Here is a 21,815-nt window from a genome sequence, read left to right as displayed (position 1 = left end):
AAGCCATTGTACATCACGTCAGTAACTGAATACTTCTACTCAAGTACTGTAGTTAAGTGCAGACTTCTACTATAATAATAATAACATTATATAATACTACAACTGCGAAAGGAGCCACTCCACTTAATGGGTATGTTTACTTTTTACTCTGCTGATAATGCTTCTGCACTTTTACGCAAGTAACAATTTGAGCTCAGTACTTACAATGGAGTACTTTTACTCTTTTGCGTTCTTTTACTCTAACCAGTGGCGTGTCACTTTAATAATGGCCTGATATTACATGGTGAAGTAAAATTGATATAACTAGAAAATGTGGTATGAAAAAAGTCATTACCATGTGAATAAGATGTAATGGAAACTTGCAATTACATAATGATGACAAGACATTTAATTTATATCCACTGATGTAAACAGATGTAATTAGTGTGGTGATTACTCTGTAAATGAACTGGCTTATGATCCAAATATTTACAGGGCAAAGACAGGAAGGCCACTAATTGTGTTTAAACTGCAGACGCTCGATAAGCTGGATGAAATAGCTGGTTGTTACAGAATAATATACATTTGTAGCAGTGATTGCATTATTAAGATTGTCTATCATGTTACAATAAGACTTAGCTGCCATAGATTCCATGATAAAGCCGAGTACTTTGAATATAATCAATACTAATATCTTCTATAATGTCCACAGTATTACCCTCATATAAGCCCTGATGTGTGGTGGCTGCTCTTTCTGTGCACCTGTTGAGTCGATCTTTCCAAACTTTGCCTGTGTGTCAGGTGGCGCTGCAGAAGGTGTACAACTTTGCCACCTCCAACATCTTTGAGACGTGTGTGTCAGGCAGGATGGTGGCTGACATGTGCAGAGCTGCAGCCAAGGTATGTGTGTGTGTGTGTGTGTTTTAATCAGCTAGTGCTTTTTATCTTCATCTCTCTGCCTCACAAAGACAGATTTGTCATGTTTCATATGTTGACGTGTTGAAGATGTTGATTTAGCTGCAGGGAAACACAATCTTGGAAGGTCATGTATGACGCAAAGTTGTGTTTTCATCTGTTTTTCATTCAACTCCTCCACTGACATGTCATGGCATACTTACATCCCTGCTTTCCGTGTGCTGTCTTCATTTCCAGTGTTAATGGTTATTTTACTTTGCTTCAGTTTTGGAAAAAATCAGTCCACACTGGTGTCATTTCCTGCATGCTTGTGGTTCTTCTTGGGCATCTAAATGTGTGTGTGTGTGTGTGTGTGTGTGTGTGTGTGTGTGTGTGTGTGTTTGCAGTGTCATCCCGCTGAGTCTCTCCGTCTGTTCGTTCCTCACTGCTGCAGCGTCATTTTCCACATTACTGACAGTCAGTACCACACTGTGTGTGTGTGTGTGTGTGTGTGTGTGTGTGTGTGTGCGTGTGCGTGTGTGTAGAACAGTCCCCAGTGTGTGTAGAGTACAAACAGTTGTAGTGTGTGCATGCAGACTGAACAAGGCCTCTAGAATCTAATGAGCTTTTATTCACACGTCTGTTCACAGTTAAATGAAACCTGCAGTTCGCAGCAAAGATACATTTTTAACACATTATCAGATCACAGCTATCTCAGAACAATTAAGACATCTTATTAAACACAGTGTTATTGTGTTATTTTATTGTATTATTATTGCAATTATTGGAGTATTCAAATCAAATGTATTTGTTAATTAAATATTTTTCTGCCTAAAGAAAGCAGCCTTTTAGCAGTTGCTTAATAAAGTGCTGCTTTAATGGAGAGAATGTCTAATTTTAACAATGATGTGGTGACTTATCCTGCAAGAAATATCATTTATGTGACCACATAGTCTCTATTTTTGATACATATAATAAAAATAATTAATTCAGCTATGCTAGCAACTCTGTGAAACTGTGCAGCACTTGAGGACAGCTGTGATTTGAGCTAACTTTTGCATGCTGACATATTCACAACTACAATGCTAGCACGTTGATGTCGTGCTTTTTTTAGCAGGTGTAATGTTTGTAGTGCTCACCCTCTTAGTCTAGCGTGCTTACATTTGCTAATTAGCCTAATTAGCACCTACAGCTGAGGCTGATGGGAATGTAATTATGCAGGTATTTGGTCGGTGATGATGGTGGCTCTAAATAAATAAGGACTGAATATGAGTAAACCAAATTTCGTCCATGCAGACATCTCAATCTTCTCCACAAATGTAAACCTCATGGTGGCGCTGGAGGAAAAGTCAGGAGCTCACCAAAGTAATTAGGCCCCATCCTCTGGGGACCATGAATGCCTGCAGAAATTTTCATTTCAATCCATTCAACAGATGTTGACATATTTCAGTCCACTGACCGACATTGCTGTTCATAGCGTGACTGAAAACTGAAATGACCCCAAAAAAGATTCAGCTAAATGAGCTCATTCTGTCAGGGGAGCAATACAGTACATTATTCAGCTTATTTATGCGTGTGTGTGTGTGTGTGTGTGCGTGTGCGTGTGTGTGTGTGCAGATCAGGAGTTGCAGGGCGAAGACGAGCTGGATAAGGAGCTGTTGTGGAATCTCCAGCTGCTCTCCGAGGTGAGACGAGGATCCATCATTTCCCAAAGTCTTCAACACTATAAAAGATATTTTTATAGTACTAAATATAAGCTAAACATTCTTCTCCTTTGTGACCTAAATTGTTGTTTCCTTTGCAGGCTGCTACTGAAGTGATTTGTCTATTCCACTTTGAATCATGCGTCTGAAAAGAACTCCAGAATCGAATAAAACACATTAAATGTGCAGAACAGGGAGACGTTTGCACAAATAAGAATAGCATTGTGACACTGCATGAGAAAAAACGATGACCAAATGACATTTTTTGCAGCGTGCTCCCTGCACGCTCGTAAATATCAAAGAGCTTTGTCGTTAACCAGAACATATTGATACCCTTTCTGTATTGTTTTATTACTCCTGGGAGCTTAATGCGAACGGGAACGAGCCAGATGCTGTGATTTACTGGAGAACCTCAATATTTAAGACACAACTCTGCACTGAATTGCCTGTGTGTGTGTGTGTGTGTGTGTGCATGCATGTGTGTGTTGTTTTTAGGTAACCCGTGTGGATGGCGAACAGCTGTTAAAATACCAAGGGGACCTGGAGCGGATCCTGTGTGTGTGTGTGCGTCTGCGCTGTAAACGGGCCTACACACTGGCCTGCAATCTGCTGGAGCACACACTCCGGTCGCTGTCCCTCATCTATCCCACCGAGTACCGCAGCACCTCTGGAGGCTTTGATACGGACCTCCCTATACGGGTAAACACACCACGCTGTACGCCACAGGAGGAGGATTAATTTAAGAGACAAAACAATGTTTAATATTTAATCTGACAAACTAAATTTAAATCCAGTCCCTTGAGTCTGACTGCGCAGCTTCAGCTATGCTTATTTGCTAACCTCCTCGAGTGCAAATTGGCTGTTATCGCAGCTATTACAGTATCTGGTCTAAAACAATGAGGCTTTCTTGGAATTGCAAAATGCCACAAGTGCAACCGTTAAAACTGCACTTTCTCGCAGTTTAATTAAATGGGGAGCTACAGGTTCCGTTATTGCAATGCAATTTCCATTTCCATTAAGAGAATTGGAAAACATTTATCAAATTGAAATTAACCGCTGCACTGTACGCTGTTCATACTGCTCTCTCTCTCTCTCTCTCTCTCTCTCTCTCTCTCTCTCTCTCTCTCTCTCTCTCTCTCTCTCTCTCTCTCTCTCTCTCTCTCTGTCACTATCTCTCTTTACCTCTCAGTTTTGATTTCAGGTTGCTTTCTTTGCATTAAAATAAACTCATGGAAATTAATTTGCTGAGTATGCAGAAAAAGGAAAAGAAAGAAAATGGAGACAATACAAAAATCTGCTTGCTCTTTGCACAGATTGCAAACTTAAACTGTAACAATGCCTTCATTCATCTTCAACAGCATTTCCAAGCTGGGGGTCGGGACCCCTAAAAGGGTCAGAAGATAAGTCTGAGGGGGTCGCAAGATAAGATAAAACTTCATTAATCCCACACCTGGGAAATTTAATCATTACAGCCAGCAAAGTAGAAGAGAGGCATAGAAGATCCAGATAAAAAGGATACAGAACAAATGATAGAAATCAACTAAATATATCTACATTAAAGATACTGTTGCCTGATGTTGTTGGCTTTTTTCTTGAGAAATGCTGAATATTTCACCTGGAAAGGAAACAGAATGAGCTGCTTTCAACTCCACATGTACATCCAAGCCTGCGATGAGACCTGAAAATGAGTTAGCGCTTTATTTTAATGGTCACACAAGATAAAAAGGTTTGGAAGCGCTGACGGACATAATTCAGTGATGTGAGAGTAACAGTTTGCTAACAGTTAAGCATTGTTGTCATTGTCACTATTTTTCTTGAATGTAACACAGTAGCTAGCAACATACTGTGTGCAGGAAGATGGCTCCGTCTTTCTAAATCACTCCTACTGAGCTCTGATTGGTCGACAGGATAACGATCGATGCTAAAACGCAGTGCAAAAGCAGCAGAAAAGTCACAAAGTCAGCGAAGTGCTAACACTAGCTAACATGAGCCACCTCGTCAAGTGAGGCTGCATTTATTTTTCATCTTTTACACAACCAATGTGCTTCATTCTTCCTTTTCAAAGTTGCATAATCTCGCTTTAACGCTGCTGAATTGCATGTTCAAAGGTGATTTTGGTTCTGTTGTCCTCTGTGGCAGCAGGAGACAAACCGCCCTGCAGTATTTCTGCCCTCCCCCCCTGAGAGAAAAGCTCCTCTGGAATAGTTTATTTCCAAAACCTCAATGGTATTTTGTCCTGTTTTTGTGCATGAGCGCAAAAAAACGCCTGTTTCTGTTTTGATGTCTAGGTGGCAGCAATTACACCTACGTTCCTCCGCTGCTTTCCACAATGTCAAGCACCGACCTCTTTTCATCTGCAGTTCATGATCACTGATTCTTTATTTTGTTTAGACGTGATTTTCTTTGAATCTGTCATTTTGAGCTATTTTTTCAGGCTTATTCATCTGCTTGTAGATCTGATAGTAGATCAGTTTGTTGCATAACTTGTTTTCTTCTGTCCATTGATTAGTGTCCTTACCCTTTATGTGTGATTCAGATACAGTATTTAAATACTAGCAGATGACACATGACTGTTCAAGTTAAAAAGCTCTGTATAACTTCCAGGACTGGGGCAGAGCTGGAGATGTGGCCGCCCTGGGTGTGTGTTGGCACGTGCCTGGTCAGGAGGAGGAGAACTTTGTTTTCCAGCTCTTGTCCCGCCTCCTGCGACCTGAGCTGCAGCGAATCGAGGGCCACGTCTCTGGAGAGCAGCCAATGAGCAGGTGTGCCGTCGTCCCTCTTAACTTTCCTTTCCTAGACGTAATCAGGCCCACGCACAAGCAAAACAAAGAAACCCGTAACCTCCCGTTACTGATAGATTAGATTTGCCTGCGTCCAAAAAAATGAAATCTGAAGTTCAACATCTGTTTTTCATATCTGTCTTAACGCTCTTGATGAAGACTAATCAAAAGCACAGATGGGGAAAAGTTGAAATTAGCTGATCGAGAGTGTTGAAACACCATTAAAGGCTTGCCAGGTGGATTCATAACACACACAGACCCTCTGCTGTGAGAGGCCTGTAACGCGTGGTCTGATTCACAGGGAGGAGCTGTTGCAGAGTCTTGCTATTGTGCAGCACTGCCTTCTTGGAGCTGGAAGCTTGCTGCCCCCTCTGGATGGACCACACGTATCTGACCTGTGAGTCGTGCAGCTACACACACACACACGCATATATATATATATATATAAAAAACACATATTCGTGCAGGCTTGTCACGTTTTTTTTGCTGCTTCCATTTTGTTTTCCTCTCAGCGTGCCGTCCATGGTGAATCTGTGGGAGATCAAGCTGCATATAGGTGTCGACCACGGTAAGAAAAGACAAACAAGCGACCACGTAAACACGCACGCACGAGCAGTTGCTCTGCAGACAGTTTCAGCGGGTGATAAGGCCGCTCATCCTGCATTCTGTGCCCATACGGGACGTCTGCGTGTCTCCTCCCCTCCAGATGATTCACGGGAGAACTACAGAGAGTCCATCTGCCAAACCATGAGACTGCTGCTACGTGAGTGAAGACTTTAACTCCACCACACACCAGCCTCAAACTCCTCACTTTGTTTGGAGTGTGATTGTGATGCACAATTAATCCGTTTGCACTTCTCTCCGATCCAGATCACATCCTGGAGCACTCGGAGGATGACACAAAGTCACTCTTCGTCATCATTAAGGTGTCCAGCCTTTGATTTTTCTATTATTCATGTGTGGGATGTTATTATTCTGTCCTGCGGCAGGCCCGCAGAGGTCTCACAGCGCCCTTTGCCTGTCTGTGTGACTGCAGATCATCAGTGACCTCATGTTTTTCCGAGGCACCCACAAGAAGGAGTTTGACTCACGCTGGAAGAGCTTCACTCTTGTCAAGAAGTCCATGGAAAACAGGGTGAGTTGGAGAAGCGCGACACGGCTGCTGATTGTTGTCAGTGTCAGTGAGTCAGATGCAGGGTGATTTAAGCATGTATGCCGTCTCTCCCTCTGCAGCTTCATGGGAAGAAGCAGCACATCAGAGCGCTGCTCATCGACCGGGTCCTGCTCCAGCATGAGGTAAGCGTAACGCTTTGCAGGGGGGGGTCACAGATGCAGCTCTATTAACATGCATGTTACATAAAATCTATTCTGTTCTTCTCGTCGCAAAGTTAAATATTATTTGAAAATTGTGTTTCTCTGCAAGTAGATGAGGAAGCTGGTGGTGGAGGGCAGTGAATATAAAGTGGTTCATCAGGAGCTGCTCTGTAATCTGCTGCTGCTTTCGACCAGCACTTACAGCCAGGTAACGCTGACACCACACGCAAGACAAATTAACAAGCAAAATTCAATCAGAACATCTGTTGCTTCCCATTTACCTCACGGTATTAACATCAACATCTCCGGTGGAATAGAAATTAATTGAGAATGTATGCATGTACATCTGTTTATGTGTGTGTGTGTGTATATGTGTGTGTGTCCCTGCAGGTGCGTAGCAGGGCTCAGAGTGTGCTAATGGCCGCGTTGGGAACCTACAGCTTCTCCTACAGAGACCTGATTCCCCGAATCCTACAACTGCTCTCGCCGCAGCACGCCACAACACAACAGCAGTTTAAGGTACCACACACACACACACACACACACACACACACTGCAGCACATGGTGACACACATGTGCTGCTCTGGGCTCACAGTCACTGTCCATGGTGCTGAAACTTTAAGCCACAGTTGAAAATGTGTCTTCAGTACGTGTTTGATGGCTACGCTGGCGTCTCTGCGTCGGCTGCTTCAGGCCCTCAGCACTGATTTGAAAGATTTACTGCTCATTTTTAAGGCAGCTCGGCCGTGGCCCATCTTACACTGCTGCCCTTTCCTCTCGGTACACTCCTGACCTCCGCCTGAAGTCTGTTTACCAGTTTGTGTTCACTGTACCCCGGGCTCGAGTGGAGACTTAGGCTGTCAGGGCATCAAAACTCTGGAAAAGTCTTCTGTTGGAAATCAGGCGAGAAACATCGGCGTCTTCTTTTAACGGTCTTCCAAAGACTCATTTCTACACATTTGACAGACCTGCTTTGTCTACCTGGGGTTGCTAAGCTATGACTGAACAATCACTGCTCAGCAGAGGGTTTGGCAAAGGGTCCAATCAGGGGCTTGATCCTGCCTTGAAGCTCAAGAAGTGAAATATTTTACCAGCTTGGCAAAATTGCAGAGCACAGTTTGATGAGTCCCTTCAACGCTCTGTGTAATGGACAACAGTGTGTAAGATTAATGGTGAACATCTGTAACTTCCTGTAATTACATTAAGTTGACGTCTCCTCTGCTAACAAAAACAATGGAGTTTATGCCTCTTATTTACATCCTGCTGTGGCATTTTAATTTGTCTTGTCCAACGTGAAATATTTGACAGATTACAGCGTAAATGCTTCAATTAACAACTGAGCATTTAACAGATTATTAGAGCTGCAGAGACGTACAGGTTGTGTCCTTCAAATTCAGACTAAAGGCCGCATGTCTGACGGAGACAGTGAAGGATCCGGCTCTGTGTCTGTGTTTCCGGTGTTTAAACCAGCACATACAGTATAACCTGTCATGTTTCATTACCCTGTGTGTGATTCTGTCGCTCAGGGTGCTCTGTACTGCCTGCTGGGTTTGCACAGCACTGCTTCTCTGGCCAGCGTGAGGGACTGGGACTGCGTGGGGGAGGTGTGGCCCGCTCTGGTCCGCTGTGGCCTGTCGACAACCATGACCCTGGAGGAGCCCTCCATCGGTCGACTGCTCGACGACGTCACAGACAGGATCCACCGCCAGCACGACACCATCGGGATCTACTTCACTGTGAGCAACATGTTCATCGCCAGCCAACACCCTGCCCTCATCTGATCCTTTTTAACCGTCCCCTCCCTTTGCCACGTCCACTTCCAGGTGACTGAAGGCTGCATCGAGGTAGCCAATCACATCGCGCAGTCTGAAAATCCCTCGCCCCGTTTCGAGCCGCCGTCCGTAGAGGAGCTGAAAGAGGGGCTTCAGCGTCAGCGAATCAGAAATGTGGTCGCTGCGAGGTAAGAATATAAACTGCAGCTGGGATTATTTGTTCATTCATGTAGTTTTAATGGAGTCTTAGTTTTTCTCAAGGTTACAGAAGAGCTGGAGCAGCAGCCTGTATTATTTACTATTATTACCATCAGTGCATGGAGTGGTGGGAGTAGTACTGCTGACTAACACCTCTTTTTCTTTTGTGCAGGAAATATGAGAAGCTGGTCAATGATCTCTTGGACTGCCTTGAAGACAGAGACCTGTAAGTTTTCTCTCTATGTGTTATATGCAGAAGCACTTGCTATGTAAATGTTTAGAAAAACCAAACTATGGAAGTGATGTTATGTATTCTGGATTTAAAAGGCAAATGTGTTCTTCCTGCAGCCTCTAGGCAGTGATGCAGGCCTTTAAATCCAAAAAGCCAAGCTTGAGAGTAGGAAATATGTACAGCAGAGGCTCAAAGATCAGATTTTTTTTATATCCAACAAGACTTGTGAGCCTCTGCTTGTGTTTCAGGCCCTGGAAGTTTGAGCACATGGCCACAGACTTGCTGTACCTTCAGCTGAGAGACGACCACCCACTGCCCCCCGACGCCGTCCTCTACTTCACACAGGGCCTCATACATGACTCCATCAGCATTCGCAAGGTCTGCAGCTGCGTGTCTGCCTGAGTTTGTGTTTGTACGGGTTGTTTATAGTGTCCAATATCCCTCTGGGTTACAGAGACTTAGACGGATTGGCCGTTTTTGTGGTGGATCACATGTGGCATGCAGTTCACACTGAGCCTCATCCTGTGGACGCGCCAAAGAGGAAATCTTTCAATTCTGTTCAAACTCTGGGATTATGTGATGATTCAGACATGGAGTTACGTGTCTCCGTAAACACAGATGCTGTGTCCCAGTTTCATCCGGAGCACATACTACACACCAATCTTTATAGCACGCCCTTTTTGCAGTTATCGTACAAGAACTCGACATACTTTACCGTTTCCAAGGTGTACGAAGTCTTCCTGAAGATTGAATTTGTGAGCTGTCACCACCACCTGCATTTTCATTAATGTTTTTTCCAGCTGCACTTCTTTCGTGTGTTCCATTCTGGGACAACAGTTCCTCAACATTCAGGAATTTTTCAGGTTTACATGCTTGATTTCTGCTTCACTTTCTAGTGCAAACAAACTCTCTAAAGTTCAGGTTTGCTGTCGTTCATCCATGCACAGATAAAAAGTTGATGCCAGGATGCAAAATAAAAGCATAACATGCACACAACAATACAGACAAAATAATTGACAGCAACAAATTGGCAAGTCCCAAAAACACCTGTGGAAAAAGTGCAGATTTGAGTAGTTGAAAAACTAAGAACCGTCGACAGCAGCAGCAGTGTATTTTAAACAAGCAGCAACGCAACAGCGTGCCATCAGCCTGAGCAGTGCCCTCTGTGGTGTTGTGTGTGACTTAATGCTGTACAATCTTTCTCTCCTGCAGGTGGCGATCTCAGCAATGGCCGCGATCTTGAAACAGCTAAAACGACCAAGAAAGAAAGTAGCCATGAAGCCATCAGATATCAGTGAGCATGAGCACACAAACGCACATTAACAATCATATACAGCAATTTCAGTTGCGAGGCCTTCTCTCAGTCCAACTTCTGCTACAGTATCAGCTGCAATCTCAGCATCAGTCAGTGATTTTGATCAAATAATACATCAGGGCGTACAGACTAATTGTATGGTAATTTTCGATTGATTAAGCAATAAGACTGCAATATAAATCTACATTTGCTCTCTATCAAAAGATAAATTGCTTGAAATTAGAAAATCTTTCCTCTTGATTTTTTCTGGGCCTAGAAACAGGCATCTTTCCAACTGTGGGCATCACACACTGACCTGCAAATGCCACCCAAAGCATGCTTTATATGTGTTTGTGTTTGCACGTGTGTCCAGGTGGCACGGAGGATCCAGAGGGGGTGTGTGTCGGGGATCGGGAGGGGAACCGCTGGCTGCAGTACGACAGCAACAACCTGCCTCTGAGTCAGGAACAGTGGGACTCTCAGCAGTATGTGGAGAAAACACACTGGGGCTACTACTCATGGCCAAGGTACAGAGAATGACTGGGTGTTTAGGTGGATTTAGGAACTGGAGGGCTGATTAACTGCTTGTTGGGGTTGGAGCTAAATAGCTGATTGACTTAACTGCCTGGTTGATTTGACGCTCGGCTTTGTGGCTAGCTTTATGTCCGACTCGCTGTTGGATGACTGATCTAGATGGCTGGACAACTAGCCGGGTGTTGAACTGACTTCCTGTCATGGTCTGGCCTAGATAAGGCTGACTGAACGACTTCCTGCCTGGCCTAGATAGAAGAATTGATGTATAGGTGGAGGGCTGGCTGGCTGTCTTGGTATGCGGACAGCTTGCTGACTAACTGACTTTTTAATCATTCATTTATCCTCGCTGCTTATTTGAGGACAGTATGTGTCTATCCATATTTTCTCTGTTTGTTGTTATCTATAAATCACCGCAGCCTCTTCTTTGTCTCCCCCGCTCCTCGCAGAGAAATGATGATCCATGCAGCTTCAGAACAGCCAAAAGATGACCTGCCGTATGAAGAGATGAGCGAGGTGCGTGCTCGCACTGTACCGCATGCAAAATCACCCACTGATGCCTCGGTATTACTGGTACTGCATGCGGTGTTTGTTTGTGTGTCACTCAGGGTGAAAAGATCATCTTTGAATATTTCTCGGACCCGGAGTTTATTGACCAGCTTATAGGGTTTCTCTCGCTGGAGGATCGGAAAGGAAAAGACAGCTTCAACCCCCGACGCTTCTGTCTCTTCAAGGTGCAATTTAAACCCTCAGCCTCAATCGATCTGGCAAACCTTTTACAAAGACGTGACACAGCATAGCACCGCGAGCCAAGGCTAAATTGAACTACGTACAGCTGGAATTTGTGCCATCAACCGCTGTGATTCATTGTTCTCCGTCAGACAGCTGACAGCTTACTTGCGTCAAACGAATGACTGTAATCTGTCTTTGGTTTAAAAAAAAAAAAAAAAAAACTCTTGGTTCTCCCACAGCGAACAAACCTTCATGCTCATGTTTGATTGACAGGGGCTGTTTCGTAACTATGGTGACATGTTCCTGCCGTTACTGTGGCCGCACCTTGAGCAGCTTGCCAGCGACCCCCATGAGAGCTCCCAGCGCTGTGTGTGCGAGATTACTGCAGGACTAATCAGAGGCAGCAAACTCTGGAGTTTCAGCAAGGTGCTGGAAACACACACACACACACACACACACACACACACACACACACACAGCAACAACTGTACACACTGCACTACTTTTTGATAAGAAAAGTCAATATTAATAAAAACTTTCATTATTGTGTGTGTGTGCGCTCAGGTGGACAGGCTGTGGAAGGTTTTGTGCCCTTTGATCAGGACGGCATTAACCAACATCACAGTGGAAACCTACACAGACTGGGGCACCTGCATCGCTACTGCCTGCGTGAGTTGCTGGCATGCATACAAATGCACCACGTGCAGTTTAGCTCAGGGCTCAATAAAGAGAGTTGGGACTTTGTTTGTATATTTGCCATGTAAAAAAATGTTGAAGAGCAGATTTAGAAAAAAAAAAAAAAAATCAATAAAACAAACATTCGGGTGAAAATTGGGTTTTGAAAACACTATTTGCAGCACAAGCGTTCTCAATTTTGTTATTTTTATGTCGCTAACATGGCTCTAGGGGTGGCAGAGTCAGTCAGTCTGTCCCCTGCTTTGGTCCAGACTGAAATATCTGCTCTGTTCCTGTGATTCCCATGAAATGCTGCAGATATTCATAGTCCCCAGACGATGAATCGTAATGGCTATGGTGCACATGTTCTCCTGCTAACATGCTAAGCTAACATTTCACCTGCTGCATCTCTGCGTGTCAGTACCGTCATTATGAGCCATGCTAGCGTTGTCTGAGTGCAGCCTCACAGAGCTGCTAGCGTGGCTGGAGTCTCCAAATCTTGTTAATCAGGAACAAATGCATTTATCCCCCATCTGTGTCTTCAGTTCTAGCAGAGGATTTTCTAAAACCGTGAACTGTGTAAACGTGTTGTCTGCAGGAAACATAACTTTTAGATTGAGGAGGACAGAAAACGTGTTTGAGATCAGTTTAGACTGATTTGCTCCCGTCTTAAATAAACCACACATACCTCTGTCATTCTCGTTTGGTTGAACTGCAGATTTACAGTCATCTGCTTGGAAATCAATCACTTTTGTGCAGGAGATCAGTAAAATGTGCACAAATGATCTATATTTCAAAAAACACCTTCAGTTTTGAACCCAGGACCGCTGGCTCTGCTTCCACTGGAGGTAAAAGTGTGGGGACATGTGCACACAGTGCCTCAGTGGATGTGTGTATCTTTCCACCTAAAATAATAGTTCCAAAAATAAGCCTCTTTTGTACTGGCTGCTGTCCAATAGGAGGGCCGGGACCCCAGGAAACTCCACTGGCTGCTTGAGCTGCTGATGGAGAGCCCGCTCAGCGGAGAGGGTGGCTCGTTCAGGGATGCCAGGTAAGTGCATGTGTGTGCGTGCATGTGCATGAATGACTGTATGCACAGAGCATGTCTATGTCATCTACAGTGTTTCAGATTTCAGGCTGCAGTAGGAACCTGAGCTGAGGCACCGCAATAACACAACGACCTCCCATCCCTCAATCCCCCTCTGCTTTGTCTCTGTCAGCTTGCTGTATGTGCTTCAGGGAGGTCTGGCCCAGCAGCAGTGGAGAGTTTCTGAACTGCTGCACAGACTGCTGGCTTACCTGGAGCCCAAACTCACCCAGGTGTATAAGAATGTCAGGGAGCGCATTGGAAGGTACAGAATTAACTTGGCGTTATCGCCTCTGGATTTCATAATCATGGTTAAATAGGTTAATCTAATTAGCTCGTGTGCACTGCTTGGGCTGTTCGATTCTGAGCGTCTTTCCGTCCATGTCTGTCTCAGCTGCTCCTGTTGTCTGTTTGTCACTGTTTTCCTTTCTGTTTCTTCTCCTTCCTCCTCCGCCTCTCCCCCCTCACCCCCTCACCCCCGCTGCCCCCCTCTCTCTCCAGTGTCCTGACCTATATCTTCATGATAGACGTGGCCCTGCCCAACACCCGGCCCACCTCTTCCCCCCATGTGGCAGAATTCGTCACCCGGGTCTTAGAGCGGCTCAAGCCCCTCACGTCGGAGCCAGAGATCCACAACCACGTCCACGAGGAGAACACCCAGGAGACGGACGAGCGCACCCAGGCTGTCAAGCTGCTCAAGACAGGTCAGAATGTGGATGCAAGCATATAAACTGTGTCGTGGATGGACATGGTGCAGGCCAGGGATAGGCAGTGGCTGTGGGTGAAATAAATATATATATATATGTACACCAGGACAGCTTATTCTCTTGATGAAATAGACTGACACACCAAAGCCAGACGAAACAAGCTAAAAGCTGCGATCCCTTATTGATTTCACCTCTTAAATCCACTTTAAAAGACAGCGAAGTGGAGATGAAGGGGAATTTCAAGGGTGTGTGTTCAAGCCTTTCAAATAAAAGTTATGGAAAGGAGTCTAACTCAATATTTGGGAGGGCTTGTCCTTTTTTTTTTTTTTAAACATTTGTGCAGCAGTAATTTGTACTAGACTTTATTATTGATTTTGTTTTCCTCTCAGTTACAGGCTAGTCTCCGATAGCAGTTAAATAAAAGAAGTTCACTTCGGTTTTCTTTCTTTTTTTATATATTCAATTAAAGGGCCAGTGCCCCCAAATCACAAAAAACAGCTTCCCCTTTGAGGTATTTATCTCTGCAGATAGTTTTGGTTTCACTGATCCAGCTTTCTACCTTCCAAATACAACTGAGGCTGAAATTATATCTCCAAAATTCAACAGCTACATCTCTTTCCAATAGGAGGTGGCAGCAGAAATCCCACACATGGATATTTTAAAACCATGGCACATAAAATCTAAAGTATCTGCATGGCTGAATACCTCTAGAGATATTGTACGAGCCTGTAGCTCCCACTGAGGACGCAATTTGGTGGTTTTAGTAACGTGCTAAAAAACAAAGTATTGCGTATCTTCCCACCAGATATGTATTCTTGGCAGTGGGGAGAAAGCTTTGAAACCGTGTTTACACTTTCATGATGGAAAATAAAATTTTATTTTGCTGCGCTTCTAAAAAAAAAATAAAATTCTGTACAGTTTTGGAGCAGATACTTCATTTTAGATCAAGATTTCTCATTTGGTGTCTTTTCACACCTGCTTCAGTGTTTACTGTTGGTCTAACCTGTTTACCCATGACTGAATTTAGATCTCATTTCTTAACTTTTTGTGTATTGTTGCTCTTTCAGTGGCTGCTACCGCTCTGATCTCCATTATTCAGATAAATATCTGGTTATGAAATTATCTGAATCATTAGTTACTAAATCATGATAGATTGTGTTTTATTAGCAGAGCAATGCAGTAAGGTCACAGCACCAAGTCTGTTGTTTTTATTATTTGGCAGCAGCCCAAAATCCTCCCTGTGTGTGTGTGTGTGTGTGTGTGTGTGTGTGTGTGTGTGATATTTGCAGTGTTGAAATGGTTGATGGCGAGCGCCGGGCGAACTTTCACCACTCCTGTTCAGCAGCAGCTCCAGCTCCTGCCTCTACTCTTCAAGGTAACAACACACACGCACGCACGCACGCACGCACGCACGCACGCACGCACACACACACGCACACACACACAGGTCCCAGTGCAGCATTATTACCCACTCAATCTTACTTGCCCATTAAACTCAATTTCTCTCTTCATTTACTCAAAATGGTGCGTAGCTCTGTGTCTTCCTACCTCTCTCCATCTCTCTCCCTGTTTTCTCTCTCCCTGCAGATTGCCCCGGTGGAGATTGATGAGAACTATGATGAGATGAAGCAGGATGCACGCACGTGTCTCTCTCTCATGTCCCAGGGCCTGCTGTACCCTGAGCACATCCCTCTGGTTTTGGCTGCGCTGGAAGAGGTAAGATGCACACACTCGAACACACACACACACACACACACACACACACACACACACACACACCCCGCCCCACCTGCCTTGCTGTCAGTGTTCCGAGCCTAATGCTGCCCAAGGTGTTGTTGGACTAAAAACAACCTGTGCTATTTTAATTTGCTTCCTTTGTGATGCTTACAGTATTTCTGCTGTGGGTTGCGTATGTGAGCGGTACCCCGTTGAGAGATGTCTCCAGCGCACTCAGAATATCTAACCATCGTGTCTACAGTTTCATATTTGATGGTAGAAGGGATGAGAAAGTTTTCTAACAACATTTTTTGGTTGCACCTTGACACCCAAACCTAAATTTTTTATCTTGTGGGAGCAATATCTTATGCTGTGTGCAAAAGTTGTTTTGGAATAGGTTGACATTTTGGGAAATAGTGGCTTTCTTAGCAAGAGTTAGATGAGAGAATCAATAGCACGCTCACACTGTATCTGTATGTGTGCAGCAAAAGCCAGCAGACAATAATGATAACAATAAAAAAGATAACAATGATAGTTCAGTTTATTTTTACAGTGCTTAATATAATATAACCAAATACCCAACAAAAATAAATGTAAGATGAAAACAATGATAAAATAGATGAAGTATATGAAATAAAATGGCATGGTGGCATTAATGCAAAGCTTTCACTAAAGATACGAATTTGAGAAATTATTTAAAAGATGTTGCTGATTATACAAGTTGATGGTTAGCTTAGCTTAGCTTACTATAAATACCAGAAGCAGAGGGTAACAGCTAGCCTTTTTTTGTTTATGCAGTATTTTGCATTACAAACAAATACCTGCACACCCCTAATGACAATCCCATCAGGCTCAGCTGCACTTGTGATTGCTAATTAGCAAATGTTAGCATGCTAATAAGCTATACTAAGAAGATGAACACAGTAAGCATTACACCTGTTTAGCATTAGCATGTCACGGCGGGCATGTTAGCATGTAGTCGTTAGCATTTAGCTCAAAGCACTGCTGCACCTATCTACAGCTTCAGAGTCAAGATTTTTATGACAGAACAGGTGAAAATCAAACCTGATAAACTGGTAGAAGCATATGAACTGATACATAATTAATTATTAAGAACTTGTGCACACAAACATATGAGTGTACACAACATATTAGCTTGCTCCCTAACAATAATAATATTTTGTTTGCACAAGAAAGCCTGACCTTCTGGGACTTCAGGGCCTCTGCACAAACCCCCACCCACCTCTGTCTGTCTCCCACCTCTCTCTCTAGATGGCAGGCAGCAGGTCGTGGCATGCACGCTTCTCAGTGCTGACCTACGTCCAGATCATGGTTTTCTACAACTTGTTTACCCTGCTCAGTTTGCCTGCCGAGGTGCTCCGCATCCAAACGCTGGTGATGCAGCTGCTGCTCGATGAACAGCTCGAGGTAACGTACGCACAGAAAGGCAGCGCACACTGGTTTAATACAGCCGTCGCCCCTCTGTACGGTATAATTGTCACAGGGTTATAAATGGCCACTTATTGTCCCCTCGTCTCTCCTCACTAAATCTTAATCCCTCTTTTCTGTTCACAGTTATTGCTTAAAAATAACCCTCGCTGCTCGGCTCTTAATTCATTTTCAGTTTGGTGCCTTCTCTTCTTCTGTGGTCACAGGGATGTTGATGGAGCACTTTGGTCGTCTTTCACTCCTTTGTAGCAGGTTGTAGTTTAAATGACCTAAAAATACCATCACAAGTCAATCTAATTCCCAAAATATAATTTGGCAAAGCATATTTGTTCTGTCTGTTAATATTGACGAACTGCTGACGTGTTATTTAATTATTCATGTCTTTTTATCGAATGTGATAAAATCAACTTTACTACTGGAGCTCTTCCAATATTGGGTTACGTCATCTTTTGTACAATTCGTGTCTCACTCGTCTCTGTGCTTTTAAAGCCTTCTTCAGCTTGTCTCTTTCTATTGCTCTGGATGTGCAGGTGAAAATCGATAAGTGCTGGGATTCACCGCTGGGATTGTCTTAACTCACAAAAAAGCGTTACCTCTCTTAATATTTTGTAAAACGCTGCAAGTGCACGGCCCGTGAGCGCGTTGCCTTTGTGTCATTGTCTATTTGAATGCGTCAGCCGTCACTCAGTGCTTATTCATAATTTATGCAAAGTGATTCAGGAAGGCAGTGATGTTCTGCAAGTGAATTTTACCTCGGCTCAACTCAGCATCTATCCCTCCTCCCTCTTCTCCTCCTCCTCCTCCTCCTCCTCCTGTGCTCATCTCTGTCCTGTGCCTCGCTTCTCCCCGGTCCCCTTGCACTCGCCTCTTTTAATAAATTGTGTATGCGTTTCTCGCCCTAAAACTGCCTCGTGCTCCACGCCGCATCCTTTATTTGTCGGTTCTGATCTTCACGGGTTTCTTTTTTTCTTTTTCTAACGCTTTCTCTCTCCTTGCTGTCCCTCCCTCCCTGCACCCCTCCCTCCTTCTCCTTCTCCCTGTAGGTGAGGGACATGGCAGGCACCACCCTCAGTGGTTTACTGCAGTGCCAGTTCTTCCCTCTGGACTCTAGTCTGCAGACACAGCTCCAGACGCTGAGTCAGACTTGCCTCCCCAAGGCCAGAGGAGAGCTGGCCTCCACAGGTACACACACACACACACACACACACACACACACACACACACACACGTCACAATCACACAGTGAGGCAATCACAGTAATACTTGCCCTATTACCCTTTCTTATCTCAGGGGAATTGTGAACCTTGAAATCAATGGCCCATTTTAACTCTCCATTTGTGTGTGTGTATGTGTGTCTGTGTGTGTGTGTGTGTGAAGACTTGGTGCGGCGCCATGCTGGGGTGCTCGGCCTCAGTGCGTGCATCCTGTCGAGCCCCTACGACGTCCCGGGCTGGATGCCTCAGATTCTGATGGACCTGAGTGACCATCTCAACGACCCACAGCCCATAGAGGTACACACACACACACACACACACACACACACACCAGTGCAAACACACCCGCATACAAACATCTAGCTCAACACATCTTGAGCTGAAAGAATACAATTTCATTGTCCAATTGAGGGGAAAATTGTGTCTTTGGCCTTACTTGAGGCATGAAGAAGACATGCAATGTAATCCATAGTGCAGAGTTTGAATAATACATTAAAGTGATGGGGAGCCAATGATGATGATAATTTAGTGCTTCTCCTGTTGCAAATTGAAAGAGATGAGAAAGAAAATACAATGGAATACAGTTTAAATATATATTTGCAAGCAGATGAATTACCCAGTCTGCTCTCCTGCAAAGAGTAGTTGTGCAGGTTTTGTGTGGAATAATAAGGGATACAATATCTTGGTTTCTTCAGGCAAAATGATCTGTAGTTAAAAAAATCAGTTCTGGCTGTCAGGCTCGAGGCACCTCTTTCCTTCCTTAACATCTAATCTAATCGTTTTGTTTGAAGGCCAAAATGTAAAATGGATGTACTCGATGTCTAAGTCATGAATACATCCTTGGTTATAGTGATCATCGGTTTAATTTCCCGTTTGTGTGTCCTTGTTGACCCACGCCAACTTTTCACTCCAAACTTGTTTCGCTTTAATAATTTCTACCTCGCGCATTTAAATTGTTATATGTGGCATTTTAACATCAATAACTTATTATTGCCTCGTTAGTTTTTAATACGTGTAAACAAATGAGATCATTGGTGGAAAGACCGTCAGATGCTGTTGGATCCAGATCAGCGAGTGGCAACGGCTTTGTTTCGCTTTTCAGCCTTGTCCTGGTTCCACTGCTAAACGTCAGGGTGGCTCTCGCTATAAGAACAGATAGTGGCTGTTATCAAAAAGGCTGCTCTCAGCTCTTAACTTTCTTTCTTTCTCCCCTCAAAACAAATGAAGCAACGGAAAGAACTATCAACATCCTCTTTATTGCAGGAGTTTACTGCAGAGTTTAATGGAAATGTCCTGATTTTAGGGCTAAAAAACACACTTTAAAACGTACATGTTTCACTCCAGTGATGGGACGTTATAGTTCTCCATGAGCAAACGAGCTTCACTCAGCCTTAGAGGAGGCTGGTGTGACCAACTGTTCAAGTTCTGAATTAAAAATAAGATGTAAAAATCTTATTAAAACCAAAATTAAGCATGCATAGTTATGTATATGTATTTTATGTTACTAAACAAATGCACGACCCTGATTCATACGTTACATCTCGCTTATCTGGAAGTCAATGATCTTTAGTTGCATCAGTCCAACACTGTGATTTACTTTTCTAATTTAAAAGAACTCAAGGTTGATTCACGACTGAAGGAAACCCTGAAATATTCTGCTGTGCAGCTGACTGAAGATGTGAATGGCTGTTATATGTTGATGCATTTAAATTTGCTAACTTTGTCTCAAAAGCCTGGAAAAGACGGACAGATGGGGCTGTTTAATTAGTTTGCTCTGATTTCTCCAGTATCATGATGTGCAGTAAATGGATTTCTCAGTGATTTATGAATTCTGTCGTAAACAACAGAGGTCTGAAAATCTGGACTTCTTTTTGCAGCTTACTGACTTTTTTGGTGGAAGAAATAATCCGATCTGTTACTTTAGTAAAAGTAGAAATACCACAGTGTGCAAAATACTCCTGCATCAAAATTCCTTGATTAAAAGTACAGAAGTATTACAAGCAAAATGTAGTTGTAGGCAAGATGGAGCTCATTTTAACTGATTTACATACTGTTTGCTACTTCAATCAACAACAATGCAACACATGTTGTTTATCTTAATCTGCAAAGTAACTACGGTTTCAAATAAATGCAGTGGAGTAAAAAGTGCAGTATTGATCTCTGAAATGTAGTAATGATGAGTATAAAGTAGCATATAAGCGTAATACTCAAGTATGCAAACATTACACTTGAGCACAGACTAAATGTGCCTTGTGCATGTTTGATGATTACCCTTTTTTGTCCCAAGATGACGGTGAAGAAGACCCTGTCGGAGTTCAGGCGCACTCACCACGATAACTGGCAGGAGCATCGTCAGTGCTTCACTGACGACCAGCTGCTCGTGCTCACAGACCTGCTGGTGTCGCCCTGTTACTACGCCTAGACGGCCAGCTGCCTCGCCGGGTCCTCGGCAGACCGGCTGACCTGCACCATAGAAAACAATGAGTTACTCCTTCTAAACCTGCTGGGAACTCAACTCCTCCGTGCAGCCTGTTAAAATACAGTCTGATGTTGTTGCAGTGGCTGAGAGCCCTGCGTCCAGAACCTCACGTGCCAATGTTGGCCTTCAGTAAACCAGTAGAAAAGCAGTCCTGGGAAAACAGATTCTAATATTTAACTCACTTGGTGTGTTTGTTTTGTCTCGCCAAGCAGCTCAACAGCCCCAAAGGAGGCCACTTTACTTTCGAGATAACAACCCTTTTGGTGCTTTTTTTTTCTTTGTTGTTGTTGTTGTTGTTGTTGTTGTAGAATATATTCAACCACTGATTTTACCCACATCTTTGTTTCCAGACCTCTGTTTCTCACTGCATTGTTTCCGTCTACCTACTTGCAAAAGATTTAAATATGTGACAAGATGTCCATTCATTTACTAAATACAAAAAAAACTCATATGATGGTATAAATATGTAGAATAAATATGGAAAATGACATCAACAGTATTAAAACGACAAACTCTCTATTTCTACAGTTATGATGTTATCCAACACTTATCATTAATGTGTGTATAATAAATAACACTTAATATTGATATAAATCATGTGATGATATAAATGTTATAAGCACATATATATATATACCTATGATAAGTAATAAAACGTATAACATGCTGTAATCTCATTATACTCCTGTACAACCCTCTGTGCTGTATTACACAGTAGCTCAACACTGAGAATTTACTGTTGTCCCCTGTAAAATAAATTCACTGCATCATTTGTAAAGAGGGATGTATTTCATTTCAGCGAGGAGGCGTGAGTGTGGCATGCTGTGTGTTTGCCAGGGGTGACTGATCATGTTAAATACCTGCCTACATCCGTATCACATAGCTGTCCGCAGCAGATTATGTTCTGCACCGAGCTCAAATATAGATCAGATGTTGCTTTCCGCATGGGTAGTTTCCAGTTTTGTATCTAACATTGTGTTGTATAGATGCTGCAGCAGACTGCAGCCGGTAAACACTGGATGCAACCGCGCGTGTGTGTGTGTGTGTGTGTGTGTTTT

General features: G+C 43.5%; 1 protein-coding gene across 1 annotated transcript in view; it reads left to right on the top strand.

Moving 5' to 3' along the window:
* Window positions 1–21,529, top strand: part of psme4b (proteasome activator subunit 4b) — a 33,767-nt gene extending 12,238 nt beyond the window's left edge. Inside the window, exons 16-47 of the mRNA XM_076760541.1 lie at window positions 781–879; window positions 1,281–1,350; window positions 2,491–2,558; window positions 3,072–3,275; window positions 5,181–5,338; window positions 5,658–5,753; window positions 5,869–5,924; window positions 6,063–6,119; window positions 6,227–6,282; window positions 6,393–6,491; window positions 6,590–6,652; window positions 6,783–6,878; window positions 7,061–7,189; window positions 8,198–8,407; window positions 8,495–8,631; window positions 8,814–8,867; window positions 9,122–9,251; window positions 10,086–10,167; window positions 10,541–10,694; window positions 11,148–11,214; window positions 11,307–11,432; window positions 11,704–11,856; window positions 11,995–12,099; window positions 13,065–13,156; window positions 13,326–13,457; window positions 13,694–13,896; window positions 15,189–15,274; window positions 15,487–15,615; window positions 16,888–17,043; window positions 18,108–18,246; window positions 18,442–18,575; window positions 20,566–21,529. Coding sequence (XP_076616656.1) covers window positions 781–879; window positions 1,281–1,350; window positions 2,491–2,558; window positions 3,072–3,275; window positions 5,181–5,338; window positions 5,658–5,753; window positions 5,869–5,924; window positions 6,063–6,119; window positions 6,227–6,282; window positions 6,393–6,491; window positions 6,590–6,652; window positions 6,783–6,878; window positions 7,061–7,189; window positions 8,198–8,407; window positions 8,495–8,631; window positions 8,814–8,867; window positions 9,122–9,251; window positions 10,086–10,167; window positions 10,541–10,694; window positions 11,148–11,214; window positions 11,307–11,432; window positions 11,704–11,856; window positions 11,995–12,099; window positions 13,065–13,156; window positions 13,326–13,457; window positions 13,694–13,896; window positions 15,189–15,274; window positions 15,487–15,615; window positions 16,888–17,043; window positions 18,108–18,246; window positions 18,442–18,575; window positions 20,566–20,700 — 3,675 coding nt within the window. The 3' untranslated portion in view covers window positions 20,701–21,529. The remainder of the gene's footprint in view (window positions 1–780; window positions 880–1,280; window positions 1,351–2,490; window positions 2,559–3,071; window positions 3,276–5,180; window positions 5,339–5,657; window positions 5,754–5,868; window positions 5,925–6,062; window positions 6,120–6,226; window positions 6,283–6,392; window positions 6,492–6,589; window positions 6,653–6,782; window positions 6,879–7,060; window positions 7,190–8,197; window positions 8,408–8,494; window positions 8,632–8,813; window positions 8,868–9,121; window positions 9,252–10,085; window positions 10,168–10,540; window positions 10,695–11,147; window positions 11,215–11,306; window positions 11,433–11,703; window positions 11,857–11,994; window positions 12,100–13,064; window positions 13,157–13,325; window positions 13,458–13,693; window positions 13,897–15,188; window positions 15,275–15,486; window positions 15,616–16,887; window positions 17,044–18,107; window positions 18,247–18,441; window positions 18,576–20,565) is intronic.
* The last annotated feature ends 286 nt before the right edge of the window (window positions 21,530–21,815 follow it).

This window comes from Chaetodon auriga, chromosome 20, assembly GCF_051107435.1.
Source record: "Chaetodon auriga isolate fChaAug3 chromosome 20, fChaAug3.hap1, whole genome shotgun sequence".
Lineage (NCBI taxonomy): Eukaryota > Metazoa > Chordata > Actinopteri > Chaetodontiformes > Chaetodontidae > Chaetodon > Chaetodon auriga.
Note: the sequence above shows the minus strand (reverse complement) of the source record. Positions and strands in the feature narration are given on the sequence as shown.